Raw genomic sequence first — 16545 nt, forward strand, 5'->3', positions numbered from 1 at the left:
CTAGCATGTTTAACTAGCATGTACTAGCATGTGCATGAGATGAAATAACTCTCCAAACCAGTAGGTGGCAGTAGTCTGTATTTGTCATTCAAAAAGGCAAACTAGTACTGCGGATATACAAACTGAAAACAAAGCAGTGTTTTTCTACCATATTGAATATGAATCACACTGTTCAGTTTGTCTTCACTTTCGCCATTCCAGGCGGCCAATGTTGTTACTAAAATATTTGAATGCTCAGATATGTAAACTTATAAGATCCTGTGTGCCCTCTCTATCTGTGTGTGCCATCTTGACTTTTGTCATTTTTATTTTACTTACATTTACGATTAATCATTTAGCAGACGCTTTTATCCAAAGCGACTTACAAATGAGGAGAACAATAGAAGCAATCAGACCAACAAGAGGGCAACAGTATACAAGTGATGTAACAAGTCTCAGTTAGTCTAGCACAGTAGTTTTTTTCCTCAGAAAAAAAAACACCCAAAATAGATAAGGTAAGGTAAGTACTGGTGTCAATTGGTTAGTTGCTGATGGAATTTTTTTTATCTTTAGACATTTTTTTAAATGTCCGTGAGGCGTCGTTCACTTGCCGAACGCAAGCTTCTGGAGGGCGCATTAGTCTGATCTTGTGAGTTAAGATTTATTGGTGCAGAGCCAGTGGTTGTCTTGTAGGCAAACATCAGTGCCTTGAATTTGATGCGAGTGGCTATTGGCAGCCAGTGCAAACTGATGCAGAGGGGTGTGACGTGGGTTTTCTTCGGCTCGTTGAAGACGACCCTCGCTGCTGCATTCTGGATCAGTTGCAAAGGCTTGATAGTGCATGCCCGCTAAGAGAGCATTACAATAGTCCAGTCTGGAGAGAACGAGAGCCTTGACAAGGAGTTGTGTGGCCTGCTCTGATAGGAAGGGTCTAATCTTCATAATGTTGTATTAAGCAAATCTGCAGGACCGGGCCGTTGTAGTAATATGATCTGTGAAGCTTAACTGATCATCAATCACAACTCCAAGTTTCCTGGCTGTCCTGGAAAGAGTTATGGTTGATGAACCTAGCTGTATAGAGGAGTTGTGATGAAGTGTTGGGTTGGCTGAGACCACAAGCAGTTCTGTCTTATCAAGTTTGATTTGAAGGTCCTTCATCCAGCAAGAAATTTCTGCCATGCGAACAGGTACCGTTGGATCATCTGCTTGGAATGAGAAGTAGAGTGTCATCAGCATAACAATGATAGGAAAAGCCTGTTTCTGAATGAGAGATCCTAGTGATGACATGTAGATGGAGAAGAGAAGTGGTCCAAGCATTGAGCCCTGAGGCACCCCTGTAGCAAGAAGTTGTGATTTAGAGACCTCGCTTCTCCAAGACACCCTGAAGAACCTACCTGAGAGGTAAGACTTGAACCACTGGAGTGCAGTTCCTGAGACACCCATCTTCATGAGGGTTGACTGGAGGATCTGGTAGCTAACTGTGTCAAAATAAGCGGACAGATCCAGCAGGATGAGTACTGAGGATTTGGAAGCTGCTCTTGCCAGTCTCAGAGCTTCAGTAACCGAGAGCAGGGCAGTCTCAGTTGAGTGGCCGCTTTTGAAACCAGATTGGTTGTTGTCCAGGAGGTTGTTCTGTACAAGAAACATAGAGAGATGTTTAAACACAACTCGCTCAAGTGTCTTTGCAATGAATGGAAGAAGGGATATCGGTCTGTAGTTTTCTAAAAGGGCTGGATTTAGAGTGGGTTTCTTTAGCATTGGGTTACCCGAGCTTGCCTAAATGCCGTGGGAAAGGTACGAGTGTTAAGAGAAGTGTTAATAATGCGAGTAAGTGCAGGTATAACTGAACAAGAAATGGCCTGAAGGAGGTGAGTGGGGATGGGATCAAGCAAGACTGTTAGTGGGATGATTGAAAAGGAAAAGTTTGGAAATGTCTGCCTCCGAGAGTGGAGAGGAGAGAGAGTGTGTATTTGTTATGATGTGTTTGTCATTTTGTGGTGTGGAGAATTGGCCGCTGATGGTTGTTGTTTTGTTTATGAAGAATGTTGCGAAGTCATCAGCTGTAAAGCTCTTTGCACACTTGAGTCTGAAATTCAGCTCTGAAATTTTCGCACGTTAGAAAATAAATACAATCTCATATTTTGTTAATACACGTTTACACACTGCCTCCTCACTTTCGTCCGTCATAAAACAATTCGGATTGGTTTCGTTTTTCTGCGTTTTTCGCATCCCTAGCAAGCATTTTGAATGGGGTTTTGATCATTCAGAGCCACCGAATCACAAATACGAAAAAACGCATACGAAAATTTCGGACTTGGTGTGCAAGGACCTTTAGAGTAGATGGAGGACAAAGAAGAGAAGGTTTTGAAAAGTGTGCGAGAGTCAGAACAATTGCTACTTTTGTTGTGGTAGAATGACGTTTTAGCAGTGGAGACATTTGCAGAGAAGGAAGAGAGGAGATACAAACTAAGGACAGTAGAGTTTTTTTTTATTTGTGCCACTTCCTCTCTGCAGCCCTGAGTTTAGAGCGATGTTCACGGAGAACATCGGACAGCCGATAGCAGAGGGTGTAGCGTGGGCAGGCCTGGTTGAAAGGGGACAAAAGTTGTCAAAACAAGATGTCACAGTGGAGCAAAGAGTGTCAGTAGTCAGTGCTGAAAACTGAACGGGTGGAGGAAGTGAGGATGAAACCATAGAGGATAGGCGAGAGGGAGAGTGTGAGCGTAGGTTACGCGAAAAGGTGACCTGCGGAGGAGAGCATGTGGTGTCAGGATGTGGCATGTGGTATGGGCTGTCATTTTTGAGAAAAATCTAATTCGAACGGATATCAAATACCAAGCTATGTATTCGAATAAATCAGAATATCTACCCCACCCAAAAAAAAAAAAAAAAAAAACGTAACGGAGATTCAATAACTTTACTGACAGTCATAAACAGGACTTCCAAAATTACACTTATAGGCCTCATTTCCTTGCAAATAAACCTTGCCTTTACACGTGCATCTGGCAAGATGCCGACCGGTTGTGCGTGAAAGTATGCAGTCTTACGATGTTGGACGCCTGGCGATGCTCTGGCCATCTGCTGTGTTTCTGGGGCTGTTTACACCGGGCCATTTCATGCGTTTTCTCAGATCGGATAGCTATCTGATTTATTAAAACGATTCCATTTACACCTGGTCACATAGGCCTAAATGTGTTTTTGCAAAACGGATATAAATCCGATCTTCAATTCCCGCGCTATATTAGGGGTGCACGATATATCGAATCAATATCGTTAATTTTGCAATATTTTGTTTATTATGCGTCCGACATGCAAAAATACCTCTCGAAAAATACATGTAGCTTGGTAGTGTTGCATTTCCCCCGACTCATTTTCTGGTTCCCCTTTCTAAGCCTTCTTTGTCCTTGCAGCAGTAGCATGTGTAGACAAGGTCCAATTGGTTACCTGATTTGTGAGTAGCCGTAGTAGACACTCGCTTGAGGTCAAATGAGGCCAGTAGAGGGTTGAAGTCAGCAGCCTGGGGTTTTTCAAGGTGGATGTTGAAGTCACCGAGTAGTACCAGAGGAATACCGTCCTCAGGGAAGTTTAAGAGTAACACATCCAACTCTTCCAAGAAGTTGACCTGGGGGACGACAAACAACTACAAAGTGGATTTTAATAGGGTGAGTAATAGTAATTGCGTGTGTAGTTCCAGTTAGAGATGGTAAAGGATCAAATTTCCATTCATTTGAGATGAGCAGACCAGTACATCCACCCCCAGTTGGGCGAGGGGTGTGGGGAAAAGTGAAATTAGATCCAGGTCTCAGTTAGGGCCATGAGTTTGAGACTTGAATGAGTAGCAATAGATTAAAATAAAGTCTGCTTTGTTTACAGCAGACTTGCAGTTCCAGAGACCAATTGGAATAGAGAGTAAAGTACTAGAGAACATAGGGATAGTACGCAGATTGTTAGGATTGTGCTGCCTCCAATGTACAGAGTGCGATTTATGAGTGTTAGTAGTAATAGTAGAGATTTGAAACCACATCGTGAATACAGTTCACTAAAACAAACAGATGAGAACAAGCTGTACAGAAAGAAAAGAAAGGGGGGAAAAGCAATTCTCAAGTGCCTTGTTGGTGTCTGCTCGGTGGATGTGCGCAGGTCGAGTCGCTGGTCTTTACACTCTTCGGTTTTCACACGATTCGGGCTTCACACAAGTTAACTTCTCGCTAATTGCGAACAGCCAATCAGTGATCTCTTACCAACAGCTCTGGCCTCAAATCAACATGATCCGGGAACCGGAAAAAGCCGTCAACTGTGTCCAGTTAGTGGCAACAATCTGGGCAGACAGACACTCAACAACAACCCAACATTGCCTGACTGTCGGCTTTGTGTTACAGCATTTAGGGTCCTTCTGAACTTTAGGAATTGCACGCCCTAGTGGATAAAATTGACAATTTGCCTTTTTTCATTGATCTGGGTTTTTTAAAATAATATTTCTACTGTTATGACTCTCTTAATAGTGCTTAAGTCACAGCATACCTACCATTGCCATGCTTCCTTATGTAATTGCTGCTTGCAGCTATATTTATAGTAATTATAATAATGATAGACAATTTGAGCAGCTCTAACTTTTTATCGTAATGGTGAAAACTCGCCAAACTTTGCACTCATGAAGGGGGAGAGTGGCTGTTGATTTCATGGACTGGATGTGTAGTTGCATAGCAACCAGTGGTTAACTGTGATGATCAAAACCTCAACTCTGCTACAAGAGACGAGATGTTCAGTAATTTATTTTAGTTATGAAGATTTTCAGTTAGGTTTTTTTTATGGTAGCTTCCTGTTGGGTTAGAATTAGTAGCATCCTTGTAACATTAAAGGGGTGGTTTACTGCTTTTTTTCTTTGCATGATTGTGTTTATTGGGTGCAATATAACATGTCTTCGTCTTTTTTTTTTTTTTTTAAGCCTTATTTGTCATAAATTTCCTCTTTATTGTAAGACGCTTTCTCCTCTGTCATTTGAACGACCGGTTGACTTCCTGATTCTATGAAACCAATCCCTCAGAAACAGGCAATGGGCTCAGATTGGTTAGTTGGGCTGGTGTGTTGTAATTGGCTAAACTGCGTAGTGCACGTTGTCCGGAAACTTCACGCCCATCACCTTTACCGGCGAAAGTTGCATGTGCTCCGGTCAAATGTAAATAATGGTTTCAATACGCCCGTATCAGTTTGAGCCAGAAGCAGACCCAGAAAGCGGCAATGAAGAGAGTCAAGCAGAACCTCCCCAAACACGGCTACTATAAACAAACAGCTTTGGCATTGGTTTACGTTCTTGATCAAATCGAAAAATTACTTCATAAAGTATACATGGAAAATAAATTTACAAAATTAGTACATAATTACAAATTGCAGGTTCAAAATGTTTGTACGCGTTTGTCATAGACACACGAAATAGCATAACTAAGTGGCTACTAAGCCAGCGCTGGCATTTGTTTACGTCCTTGATAAAACTAAAACATTACGTCTGAAATTATGCAAACATTTAAAATTATTAAGTCTTACTTACCGGTTGTGGCCCAACAACTGCTGCCTCTGGGTTTAAAGTTGGAACTGCTTCATGTTTTAGAAACAGTTTCTTGTTTAATCCGGCATTGAATTCGTCCGTAAAATGCGCAGCACAGAGAGCTACGATTGTAATTTTCAGGAACATAATCAAACAGAAATTTTAGCCATTGTTGACGAACTACAGCGTCCGTAGGAAGCCGTACACCGAAGACATGACAGCTGCGTGAAAATAACACACTTTCGACGGCATGGCTACAGCTCTCCACTATAACTCTTCCTCTTCCACGAAGCTGCGGAAATATGGCCACGCCCCCTTTTTTCCATATTCCGGAGGGAGGGTTGATGTAAATATATGGGTTAGTTACGTATAAAACCCGGGAGGTATCTCGTTGTAGTCCCATTCGAGTCGTTTTTGTAGGCATTAAACTTCCTGATTTTTAAAAGACGATATCTCTGCTTACGTTGAACTTTCAGCGCAGCAACTTTGCAGATACTGTTCATGCACCAACAGCAACATTACACACTATTTAAAATGAAAAAAGTGAAATCGCAATCAACCACCCCTTTAAGCCGTTAGACAGAGATCCTCCACCGAAACAGAACTGACCTCAAGAATGAGTCAAGTCGACAGCTGTCATGTAGAGTGAGTTCAGCGCTGTCCCAGACCTCCCCTGACAGAAGAGTAATGCATTATCCCTCGCTTTTATCATGGGGCGGTTTCCCTACAGTCTGTTTCTACCTATACTGGTCCTTACGTAAGCGTTATGAGTCAAGGCTCTGAGGAAAGAGGCTTTTCTCAGTCCTGTTGTTGAGACCATGTGGTAATGGATGTCGCTTTAGATAAGGAGTTGCTGTGCTGATGTTTTTTTAGACTATACTGGAGGGTAACTGCAAAAAAAAAAAAAAAAAACCTTCGCTAGATTTACTCCATTCCAGTCAATATTCTTGATGTGTGTGTGTGTGTGTGTGTGTGTGTGTGTGTGCATGGTCACACTTTATATTAGGGTCCAATTCTCACTATTAACTAACTATTTAGCTATTTAACTATTAACTAACTTTTGCCTCAAACTCCTATTTACTGCTTATTAATAGTTAGTAAGGTTGTTAAATTTAGATATTGGGTAGGATTAAGGGATGTAGAATATGGTCATCCAGAATAAGGGATTAATAAGTGCTCTATTCAATAAATACTAATAAACAGCCAATATCCTATTAATATACAAGCTAATAAGCTTGTTAATAGTGAGAATCAGTCCCTAAACTAAAATGTTACCATATATATATATATATACATATATATTATTATTGATGTTGTTATTAATATATCACAATCCATTCACATAATGTTTGTAGCACATGTTTAGTATTGAGAATTCTTAATCTTAATGTACTTCTTGTGTAATGGGCTTTAAACCGTCTTATCTTTATGTAAGTTTGCATGTCTTTGTCCACCACAGAAGGGGGACAGCAAACCACCAGCTAAGCCCACGCACTGCACCATCTACGTGGCGAAGACCTACCCACCCTGGCAGCACAGCGCCCTCTCTCTGCTGGGCAAACATTACAAGGTACAAACACCCTAACCACAGCTCATGTATTGCTATATCAGTATATCACTCATGTATCAAAGTGTGCCAATAGAGACATTCTTCACATATTTAATAGGACTGGGTATTGACAGATTTCAAATTTGATTCCAATTGACTATCTCTTGATTAGTTTAATTCAATATCAGTTCGGATATATATCAGGTATAGAACAGTGCCAATTTTCCTTAAGGAAAACCGTCTTTTAATCTCTATAAACTTTACAGGGAACCCTGTCAGTCGGTACAATACTATAATATTAAAGGTAACAACAGAGTCCAAATTCAATTGCTATTTATTTTTAAATAGAATAAATCAACATGTCCAATGCTTTTATAAACATTTAAACGGTGACCGATTTATTTAAACACACAATAGATGAGACATCACTAACCGGTTTAATAAGAATATAATAATTATGTAATATAATGCATATTTATCTACAGTTGTTGTTTTTTGACTATTGAGTTAATAGACATTAAATAGCTTTTCTGAGGTAAATGTGACATTGTTTACAAGCGTTTGAGACACTGAGCGATTACATGAGACATGATACATTTCAGTGAGTTGTTCTGGTTCTGTCAACATCCCTTCTGATGTTCATTCATGTTTATTTCATACTGTAGCTAGTAGTAAAGAGGAATATATAATCGGTTTACGCCTGTCATACCATCTCATTAAAGAATGTAATTTTATTGTTTTACTTTTATTAAATTGACAGCATTTTAAAGTTCAGGTTTGTTTCTTTTCAAAAGTAACCAAGCACAAAGTGTATTGGGATTATTGGATGGAAAGTTGTGTTTACGCATCAACAGAAAACAGCATAAACTAAAAGATCGATTCTTGAGATTTAAGAGTTGATGAATAAATTTATAAAATTGATCAATTGATAGTCAACACAGCTCTAATATTTAAAATGGTTAAACACTATTTTCAAAATTTCACGAACTATGTTTTCAAGAGTTGAAAAAATATGGATCAAGTCTTTTTTTTTTTTTTTTTTACAAAAGGTCACAATGGTGAATAGGTGTTGCATATGTAATTATTATGCTGTATTATATTAGGATATGCAGCTATTTGATCACTTCTCCGGTACTTTTTTAATGCCAGTGTTGAATTTAGAGGGTTAAATCTTGACCTGAGCGTTGAATCAAATGGCTATTCTTTCCCACTGTCATTTCCAGAGCAACAGTGGAGCTCTACCTGACAATAAGGTCATCGCCACAGAGCTGGGTGCCATGCCGGAGCTGAAGAAGTACATGAAGAGACTGATGCCCTTTGTAGCCATGATAAAGGTAGAAGAGCAGTTTGGTACTTGAATACGATCTTGAAAAAACAGGGTTTTAGATTATTACTGGAATACTGTATCCCACAATGCAATGTATTCAATTAGACCTTCTATATAAGTAATGAATGATTTAGTAATAGAGGCAATATTTAACATTTCTTTCTGCAGAACTTGTAAGAGTAGTGTGTTTTCAATTCAGCCATACACTTTACACACTTAATAATACGGTATGCTAGTATCTTGTTTCAACATTGCTTTTGTGTGTGTGAGACAAGTGAAATTAGCAATAAATTAATATATTAATTTGATCGTTTAATTTTCTTAAAGTTAACGAACCCAATAATTACTATATATATATATATATATATATATATATACACACACACACACACACACACATGTAATTACCTTTTTTGAAACAAATGAGTGTTTATTCAGGAAGGATGCAATATATTTATGAAAAAATTACAGTAAAGACATTTTTAATGTTGATAAGATTTCTATTTCAGATAAATGCTTTTCTTATGAACTTTCTATTTATCAAAGAATCCTGAAAAAATGTATTACGGTTTCCACATAAATATAAATCAGGACACAACTGTTTTCAACATTGATGGTAATAAATGTTTCTTGAGCAGCAAATCATCATATTAGAATGATTTCTGAAGGATCATGTGACACTGAAGACTGATGATGCTGAAAATTCAGCTTTGATCACAGGAATAAATTACATTTTAAAAGATATTCAAATAGAAAACAGTTAAATATGAACAATATTACACAATATCCTTTTTTTGTTATATTTTTGATCAAATAAATGCAGCCTTGGTGAGCAAAATAGACTCTCAAAATCGCATTGTATTCTGTATCGCGTGTGTATTATAAAAATGTGTGTATATAAATACGTATTATATATTTATTTATATAATTATACAAACTATTTAACTATTTTTGCTGCTGAACAACACATGCTTGTTGAGTTACTTAGTAAAATGTGTCATAAAATGCATTAAAATTGGTCCTGTTTGTGTTTTTCTGTGTATTTCCAGGACAGCCTAGAGAAAATCGGGCCCAGGGTTCTTGATCTAGAGCTGGAGTTTGACGAGCGCACCGTCCTACTGGAGAACATCGTTTACTTGACCAATTCTCTCGAGGTAATAGCGTACAACTACTTAAAAAGCCAACTAAATGTACAGTTTCTACAAAATCAAGAAAGACCCTCACTTTCGAACACTTCAAGACTACACAAAATCGATATTAACTTAATGTATGGCTTAATTAATGTCCCTGGTCTCATCAGAGCACTACTAAATTATTTATTTTAATTTCTGCTGATGTAATCAAGGCCGTGTGGGTGGGGCAATTTATATTATCCAATCATCACAGTCCAGAAAGTTCCTGCTGAATAAAAGCAAGCCCCACCTAACATAATTTCCCTTTGAATATTGTCTTTTACTCTAAAAATGCAACGTTTTTTTACAACCAACAACCAACGAAACCGCAGTGTTGAATGCAGTGAGCCCTGTTATTAGTTGACTTTAGGTCTGATCTCATTGTTAGTTGTTTCTCTCTAACCCCTCTCTCTCTCCATCAGTTGGATCAGATAGACGTTGTATTCGCCTCTGAAGCTGATGACAAAGTAAAGGAGGACTGTTGCCCTGGGAAACCGTTCTGTGTCTTCAGATCTGAGGTGATGATGAGAGACACTGAGGCCCTGTCAAAGCTGCAGCACAGAAGCCTCCATCTATTGTTTCTCTCTCTCTCTCTCTCTCTCTCTCTCTCTCTCTCTCTCTCTCTCTCTCTCTCTCTCTCTCTCTCTCTCTCTCTCTCTCTCTCTCTCTCTCTCTCTCTCTCTCTCTCTCTCTCTCTCTCTCTCTCTCTCTCTCTCTCTCTCTCTCTCTCTCTCTCTCTCTCTCTCTCTCTCTCTCTCTCTCTCTCTCTCTCTTTCGCTTTTTTTTAATGGTTGATCTGGCCTGTGCTTCATGCAGCTAGAGACAGGCTAATTTTAGAAGCACGCTGTGCATGGGTAATGCTTCTTACATTCAGCTCACTGTGGTGTACTAGTGTAGTGTACAGCCGGCTGTTGTGGCTTTGAGTTGGTTTCTGAAATGCAGTGCTGAGCTGACACATTTTATACAGCATTTTGTATGGGTAGTTTCCACATTCATGGAAAAACATTAAAAAATGTAATATCACACACACACACACACACACACACACTATATATAATGTAAGGGATAATGTACATCCAGCCGATGGTTCTCTCAAAATAAACCCCTGAGGGTGACGAGGGTTATTTTGAAGGTGTTTGTTTTGAGAGAACCACCGGCTGGATGTACATTATCCCGCTTATTACACGGCTACTTGCCACATAAGTAAATAATTAGACACGAAATATCGATCAGAGCTGAAATATTTTATTAGGTCTTTAAAACGCAAAGCTTCCGCGGAGAGCAGTTGCAGCGCGGCAAGTTCAAACTAGACGGATGTTTAAGAGATACGGTACACCGGTACGCCACATAAATAATTATGGAGATAATATATATTGATTTTAGATTAAACTGTTTTAAAATCGTACATGTGTGTATCTCATATTCCAACAGTGTACAAAACAATAGTCACAAAATGGCAGCAGCGTTTGTATGAAACGAGAGGGCGAGTCCACAATACTGGATGGCATAATTAAATAACTGTACACAAAATATTGATTTGAGTTTTTTAATGATTTATTAACTCTCCAAACGCAAAACTTTCAGAAGAAGAAAAAAACGTTCCTAGCAAGCGTATAGCACTGATGACTTCAGTAAGCCGGATGAGTATCTGGGAATAACATACCACTGGATGGCGCTATTGACCAATCAGAATCAAGTATTCCACAGAGCCGAGTAATATATATATATAGGCCTATATATATATATATAGTTAAGTACCTTTAGAAATGAAAATTGTATTTGATTGAAATTCTACACAGTTCAGCACATAAACAACTGAGAGAGACTTTTCTACAGATGAAAGCCAAATGGGAAAACCTACGAGATGCATACGTGAGGAAAAATCACCGATCGTGCAGGCCTGAATTAGCTGAAGGCAAAGAAATCAATACTTTAATTCAGCACGGACGCATTAAATTGATCTCAAATTGAAGTTAAATTGAAGTAACAGTAAAATCATTTGTTACAAAAAAATATTTTTCAAATAAATAAAATAGAATTTTCCATTCATCAAAGAATCCTGAAAAAATAAATCCACAACTGTTTTCAACATTGATAATAATGTTGAATTTTTTTGAGTATTATATTATATTATATTATATTATATTATATTAGAATTACATTTTGTATTTTGAATTAAATAAATGCAGCCTTGGTGAGCATAATTTAAAAATGTAAAAATCTTAAAAACTTTTGAACGGCAGTGTATGTATGATCATAAATCATCTTATCAGAATGATTTCTGAAGGATCATGTGATGCTAAAGACTGGAGTAATGATACAGAAAATTCAGATTTGATCACAGGAATAAAATACATTTTCAAATATATTAAAATAGAAAACCATTATTTTAAATTGTAATCATATTTTACAATATTTCTCTTTTTTTCTGTATTTTTGATCAAATAAATACAGGCTTGATGAGCAGAAGAGACTTCTTTCAGTTTTTGTTTTGTTTTTGGAAATTGTGATGCATTATTATTTCAGGATTCTTTGTAAAAATAATTATTTATAATAATCATAGACATCTGAAAATATATATGTCAAAAGGGGAACCCTGTATATGAGGCAGAAAGTGTCATATAAACGTGATCTGTATAATGCAGCATCCATAAATGCATCATCTTCAGCCGTGACCTCTGTTTGTCCCATAGCCCGGAGTGTGTGTGTCACTGCTGAACCCTCAGCCAGCCAACGGCCTGTTCTCCACCAAGATCGACATCCGGCAGGGAGACAGCAGAGACAGCATCATCCGCAGACTGTCCCGAGTCAACAGAGCCATCAAGGGTAAAGCTCACTTGAATATCTCAACAGCTTCACGAAAACCTACGCTGAAGTAAACGCAAGGCCACAAGCAACATTTCAAAGTATACAAATACTGTGAGGCCACGGTGAACCTGGTTTCACTGTGTACAAAATGTTCCTGGATCGACATCTTTGTTGATCCTGGAACAGCGTTACAATCAACCAATCAGATTTGTAGGGCTGTAATCAACCAAAGGAAATCTTGGTCGACTGAAGTCCTGAAATTTTAGACTAAAAATGACGTTAGGAAAAAAAGTTAAATTAATTGGCTGCACACTGTGCGCAGTACTTGGTAGCCTTTGTCCGCCTAAATGAATTATAAATAAACATAAAAAATATAGGCTATTTGCAGTATATTAAATCGTTTTTGACCTAATTATTTTGCAGTGAAATGAGTCTGACACACGAGTCTGTCGGCTCTGACAGCGTTGCATCACGCGCACCTGCGCAATACCATAGCCTATGATTTCCGAAAATAGTACTGTTGTCAACTAGTGATATCATCACAAGAACTTTTGAGGAATATGCAACATAATTTAGACAATTGTTTTTATCATATGTATTATAATAACTGACAGGCACTATCATTTCAGCCGTGATGCAGCTCTGAACACAGGAGCGCAGCTTCGCGGCTGAGACACGAATAGACTATTAACTTAAAGCTTTACTCTTAAACACAAAAGGCACGTCTATTTTAATAAAAAAATAATATTTATTAAACAAACCAGATCAAGAGCAAAAACGAAATAAAGTGCATAACTGAAAATAAAGCATAGGCTCAAAACTAATACAAACAGTGGCACAGCGCATTGCGCATTAGACTACAATAATTTTTTCCTGTTTTCTATTTTTAAAAAAAAATGCTGCCACACTGCCGATGTCTTTGTTGACATGGTAGAAGAGGACTGACTATGAATTAAACGCTCTCACAATTAAATAAATAATATTCAGCAAACCTTCTAGTAGCCTACTTTCTTCAATCTGTCTCTCTTCTCCGGTGGTTGGGATAATCCAAAAGAAGTGAAAACAAGGGGGGTGTTCTGAAGACAGACTGTTACCTGTGAAACAGGGGTGCTCTGAAAACACCCCCATTAGCAATTAGTGCTTTCCTCCTGATGAAACGAACGCGGCAAAACTGATGAAACGAACGCGGCAAAACTGATGAAACGAACGCGGCAAAACTGATTAAATGAACGCGGCAAAAAATCGACCAATCAGAATTTTGGTCGAGCCAGAACGTATCGACCAACAATCGACTAATCGACTAATCGACTGGGAGATTACCATAGACAGTATATAAACTGGACACAGCGACCCCATAGGTTTCAACGGAGAGAAATGAAGTCAATTAGAAGCACTCACTTCCTGATCGCAAGGCGAACTGCGCAGGCTCAAACTGAGCTTGACGACGTAGATGTGACGTGAGCAACCTGCAGGTCTTCTAGTAGCTGTGCCGAGAGAAATCTGAATCATTCCCTTCCGAATCTCGCAGAGACGGAGAGCGTGGGTAATAGCTGTACATGAGCTAGCAACGGGAGCAACTTTATCAATCTCTATGGGCTTCTCCCTTGACTTTATGCCTCCACGTCCTCCCGATTGCTTGAGAGCTTCTCTGCCTGTCCATACGGTAATTTTTCGACTTGTGCGACAGAGTCGCGCGGGTATGACGCAATCGTTAGCCTATTTTTACAAAAACTGCTTCTACGGGCCATAACGTAAGATACAAGGTAATGGAGCCTTTTATACATTTTCGTGTTTCTTTAGAAATAAACAATGGACAAACGGTGTCTTTAAACGCCTCAGATGTAAAGTTATTCGCTGTCAAAGTGACGCCAAAATGAATGGGAGTCAATGGAATGCTAACAGCAGGTGGGGGTCCGCTAGCCAATGGCGGCGCCCAGGTCGGCTTCAATGTTTTTCGGAACACTGCCCCCCTGGAGATTACAGCCCTACAGATTTGAGGGACAAGTCTAAGTTTATGTCAAGTTTAGCCCCCCTTTTTTTTAATAGACATGAACATGCACATGCCGAACTTAAATGGTTGTAATTCAAGAATGCTTTGGAATATAGATGTAAGATTGGTCTTGTTTTAAAGAAGACACTTGGCAGATTTTTGTAGAAGTTAAATAAAGAAAATTAAACAAAAAAAGTTATAGACGTTTGAGTTTATGAAAATGTACAACGTTAAACATTTTATTATTCATATTTTATATAAAATATATATTTTCAAAACCTGGTGGACTCTAAAAATGCACAAAAATTCAAAGCCAAAAATCTGAACAAGTTAAGTTTAGGTTGATATCTCAAAAAAATAAACTTTCAGTGATATTTAGTTCGGGCGCAGTACCAAACTTTTTCACTAGTTGACATTACAGCCCATATAAGGGCGCCTTCATTTCCATATGTTGTTTGAGTGATCTAAACCATTATTTTTACAATTTTCATGCAATTTATGAAGTAGACATCCTATTCAGAAGTAGTGTTGGAAGTTAGGCAGATTTTGAAATGAATTCAACCTCTAAGAAACACAAAAGATCACGTATGTGCATTATAGCTCGCTGCCACATCACTAATGCTGGATCTATTATTATTTTCTTTATATTTAAAACATTTTCAGACCTTTTTTTCTAAAAGAATTGAATGAATTCTATCTTTTGAACTCTTGGCATGAAAACAAACTGAGGTTTCTACCATTCTTTCATGATTTTTCAAAATAAAGGTCTGAACTCGCCTTAGGAGTATGAAAATATTCTTGTTGCAAATTGATAAATTACGGCTCCTCTGTCATTTATTTTGAAAATCAAAACAATGTAAACTAGGGATTGTAAGCTTTCAAATGATATATAGTTTGTCAAGATTAGTTTAGGTTTAATATAGGATATTACCGTTTTAAATATGTAATGACTATGCCAATATAAGGGGTTAAGCTTCTAAATCCGTGTTATTCACCATCATTTCCCTCTGATTTTAGGGATAAGTTGTGGGTAGGATTAGGGATGTGGTTAGGACTAAATCTTTGAACAAGAATGTTGTTCCAGGATCAACAAAATATGTTGATCGAGGAACATGTCTTACTTGGCAAAATCATGCAACATTGCTGTTAAAGTTGCCATTATTTTGTAATAACGCTGTTGTAAACATTGCAGATTTATCCAAAGTGAAGCTGATGCGCTTTGAGGACCCTCTGCTCGGGCCGCGGAGAATCCCAGTTTTGGGGAAGGAAGAGGAGGGTAAACTGGCCATCTCAAACAGTTCAGTCTTCCACATCAACCTGCAAGAAAACAAAGTTCATATGAGCGATAACGGCCTGAAAATGGACATTGGAGACACTTTAATCTACCTGGTCTAGTGACCTCTGAAACGTCTATCTGACACGCATCTATAAACAGTGTTGTTCACAATGAATGCTGAGGCGCTAGTTCCTTTAGCATTAGCTAGACTCCCGTTTCAGCGTTTGGTAACTTCTGTTTAATGATCTGCTGTGTCTGTATAACATACGTTATTGATTCATATTTGTTATCTAGCTTTTTATTCAGTAAAAGACCAAGAGGATCTGAACAATCAATTCACACTTACTCTGACTACTGGCATTGGAAACATTCATGCCGTATTTTGAGGTGCCTGTGAATGACATTTGAAGGTATTATTGTACTTTTATAATGTTTCTTTTCATTTGTAATTTTCACATCCGTCCTGTGTTTTAAATGGTCAGCCGCAGAAGTCTCGTATAGGGTGTTTGAAAAGACACATTCAGGCCAATAAGTTGTGAACGAACTTGTCTTTTCACTGTAAAACCTTAAGAAAGCACAGTTTTCTCTTCCTTTTAAATTATATGTATTCAATGAAAACTTAATCAAATAAATACATGCGAATTAAACGTACATTTGTTTCCTTGAATGTCTCTGAATACAGATGCCACCTCAAGCAAGTCTTCAAGTGGAGTGTCCGTTATTCACCATTATATTTTAATGGTTTATATAGGGAGAAATAAATACTATTTGGTATTTAAAAGTTTAAAATAAGCTCTTTTTTTTTCTAAAATCCTTTATGCACTTTTTGATAAAACTGAATGTTTCTTTGCTCCACCCTTTTATGCTGTGACATTTCTTACTTTAAATATAATGGTTTAATC

General features: G+C 38.1%; 1 protein-coding gene across 1 annotated transcript in view; it reads left to right on the plus strand.

Annotated features, from left to right (window-relative positions):
• Positions 1–16427, plus strand: part of lars1b (leucyl-tRNA synthetase 1b) — a 55901-nt gene extending 39474 nt beyond the window's left edge. Inside the window, exons 27-32 of the mRNA XM_079585839.1 lie at positions 6981–7091; positions 8294–8404; positions 9447–9551; positions 9992–10087; positions 12263–12395; positions 15560–16427. Of these exons, the coding sequence (XP_079441965.1) occupies positions 6981–7091; positions 8294–8404; positions 9447–9551; positions 9992–10087; positions 12263–12395; positions 15560–15762 (759 nt within the window). The 3' untranslated portion in view covers positions 15763–16427. The remainder of the gene's footprint in view (positions 1–6980; positions 7092–8293; positions 8405–9446; positions 9552–9991; positions 10088–12262; positions 12396–15559) is intronic.
• Positions 16428–16545: the final 118 nt, after the last annotated feature.

This window comes from Phoxinus phoxinus (genome assembly GCF_949152265.1).
Source record: "Phoxinus phoxinus genome assembly, chromosome: 17".
NCBI lineage: Eukaryota > Metazoa > Chordata > Actinopteri > Cypriniformes > Leuciscidae > Phoxinus > Phoxinus phoxinus.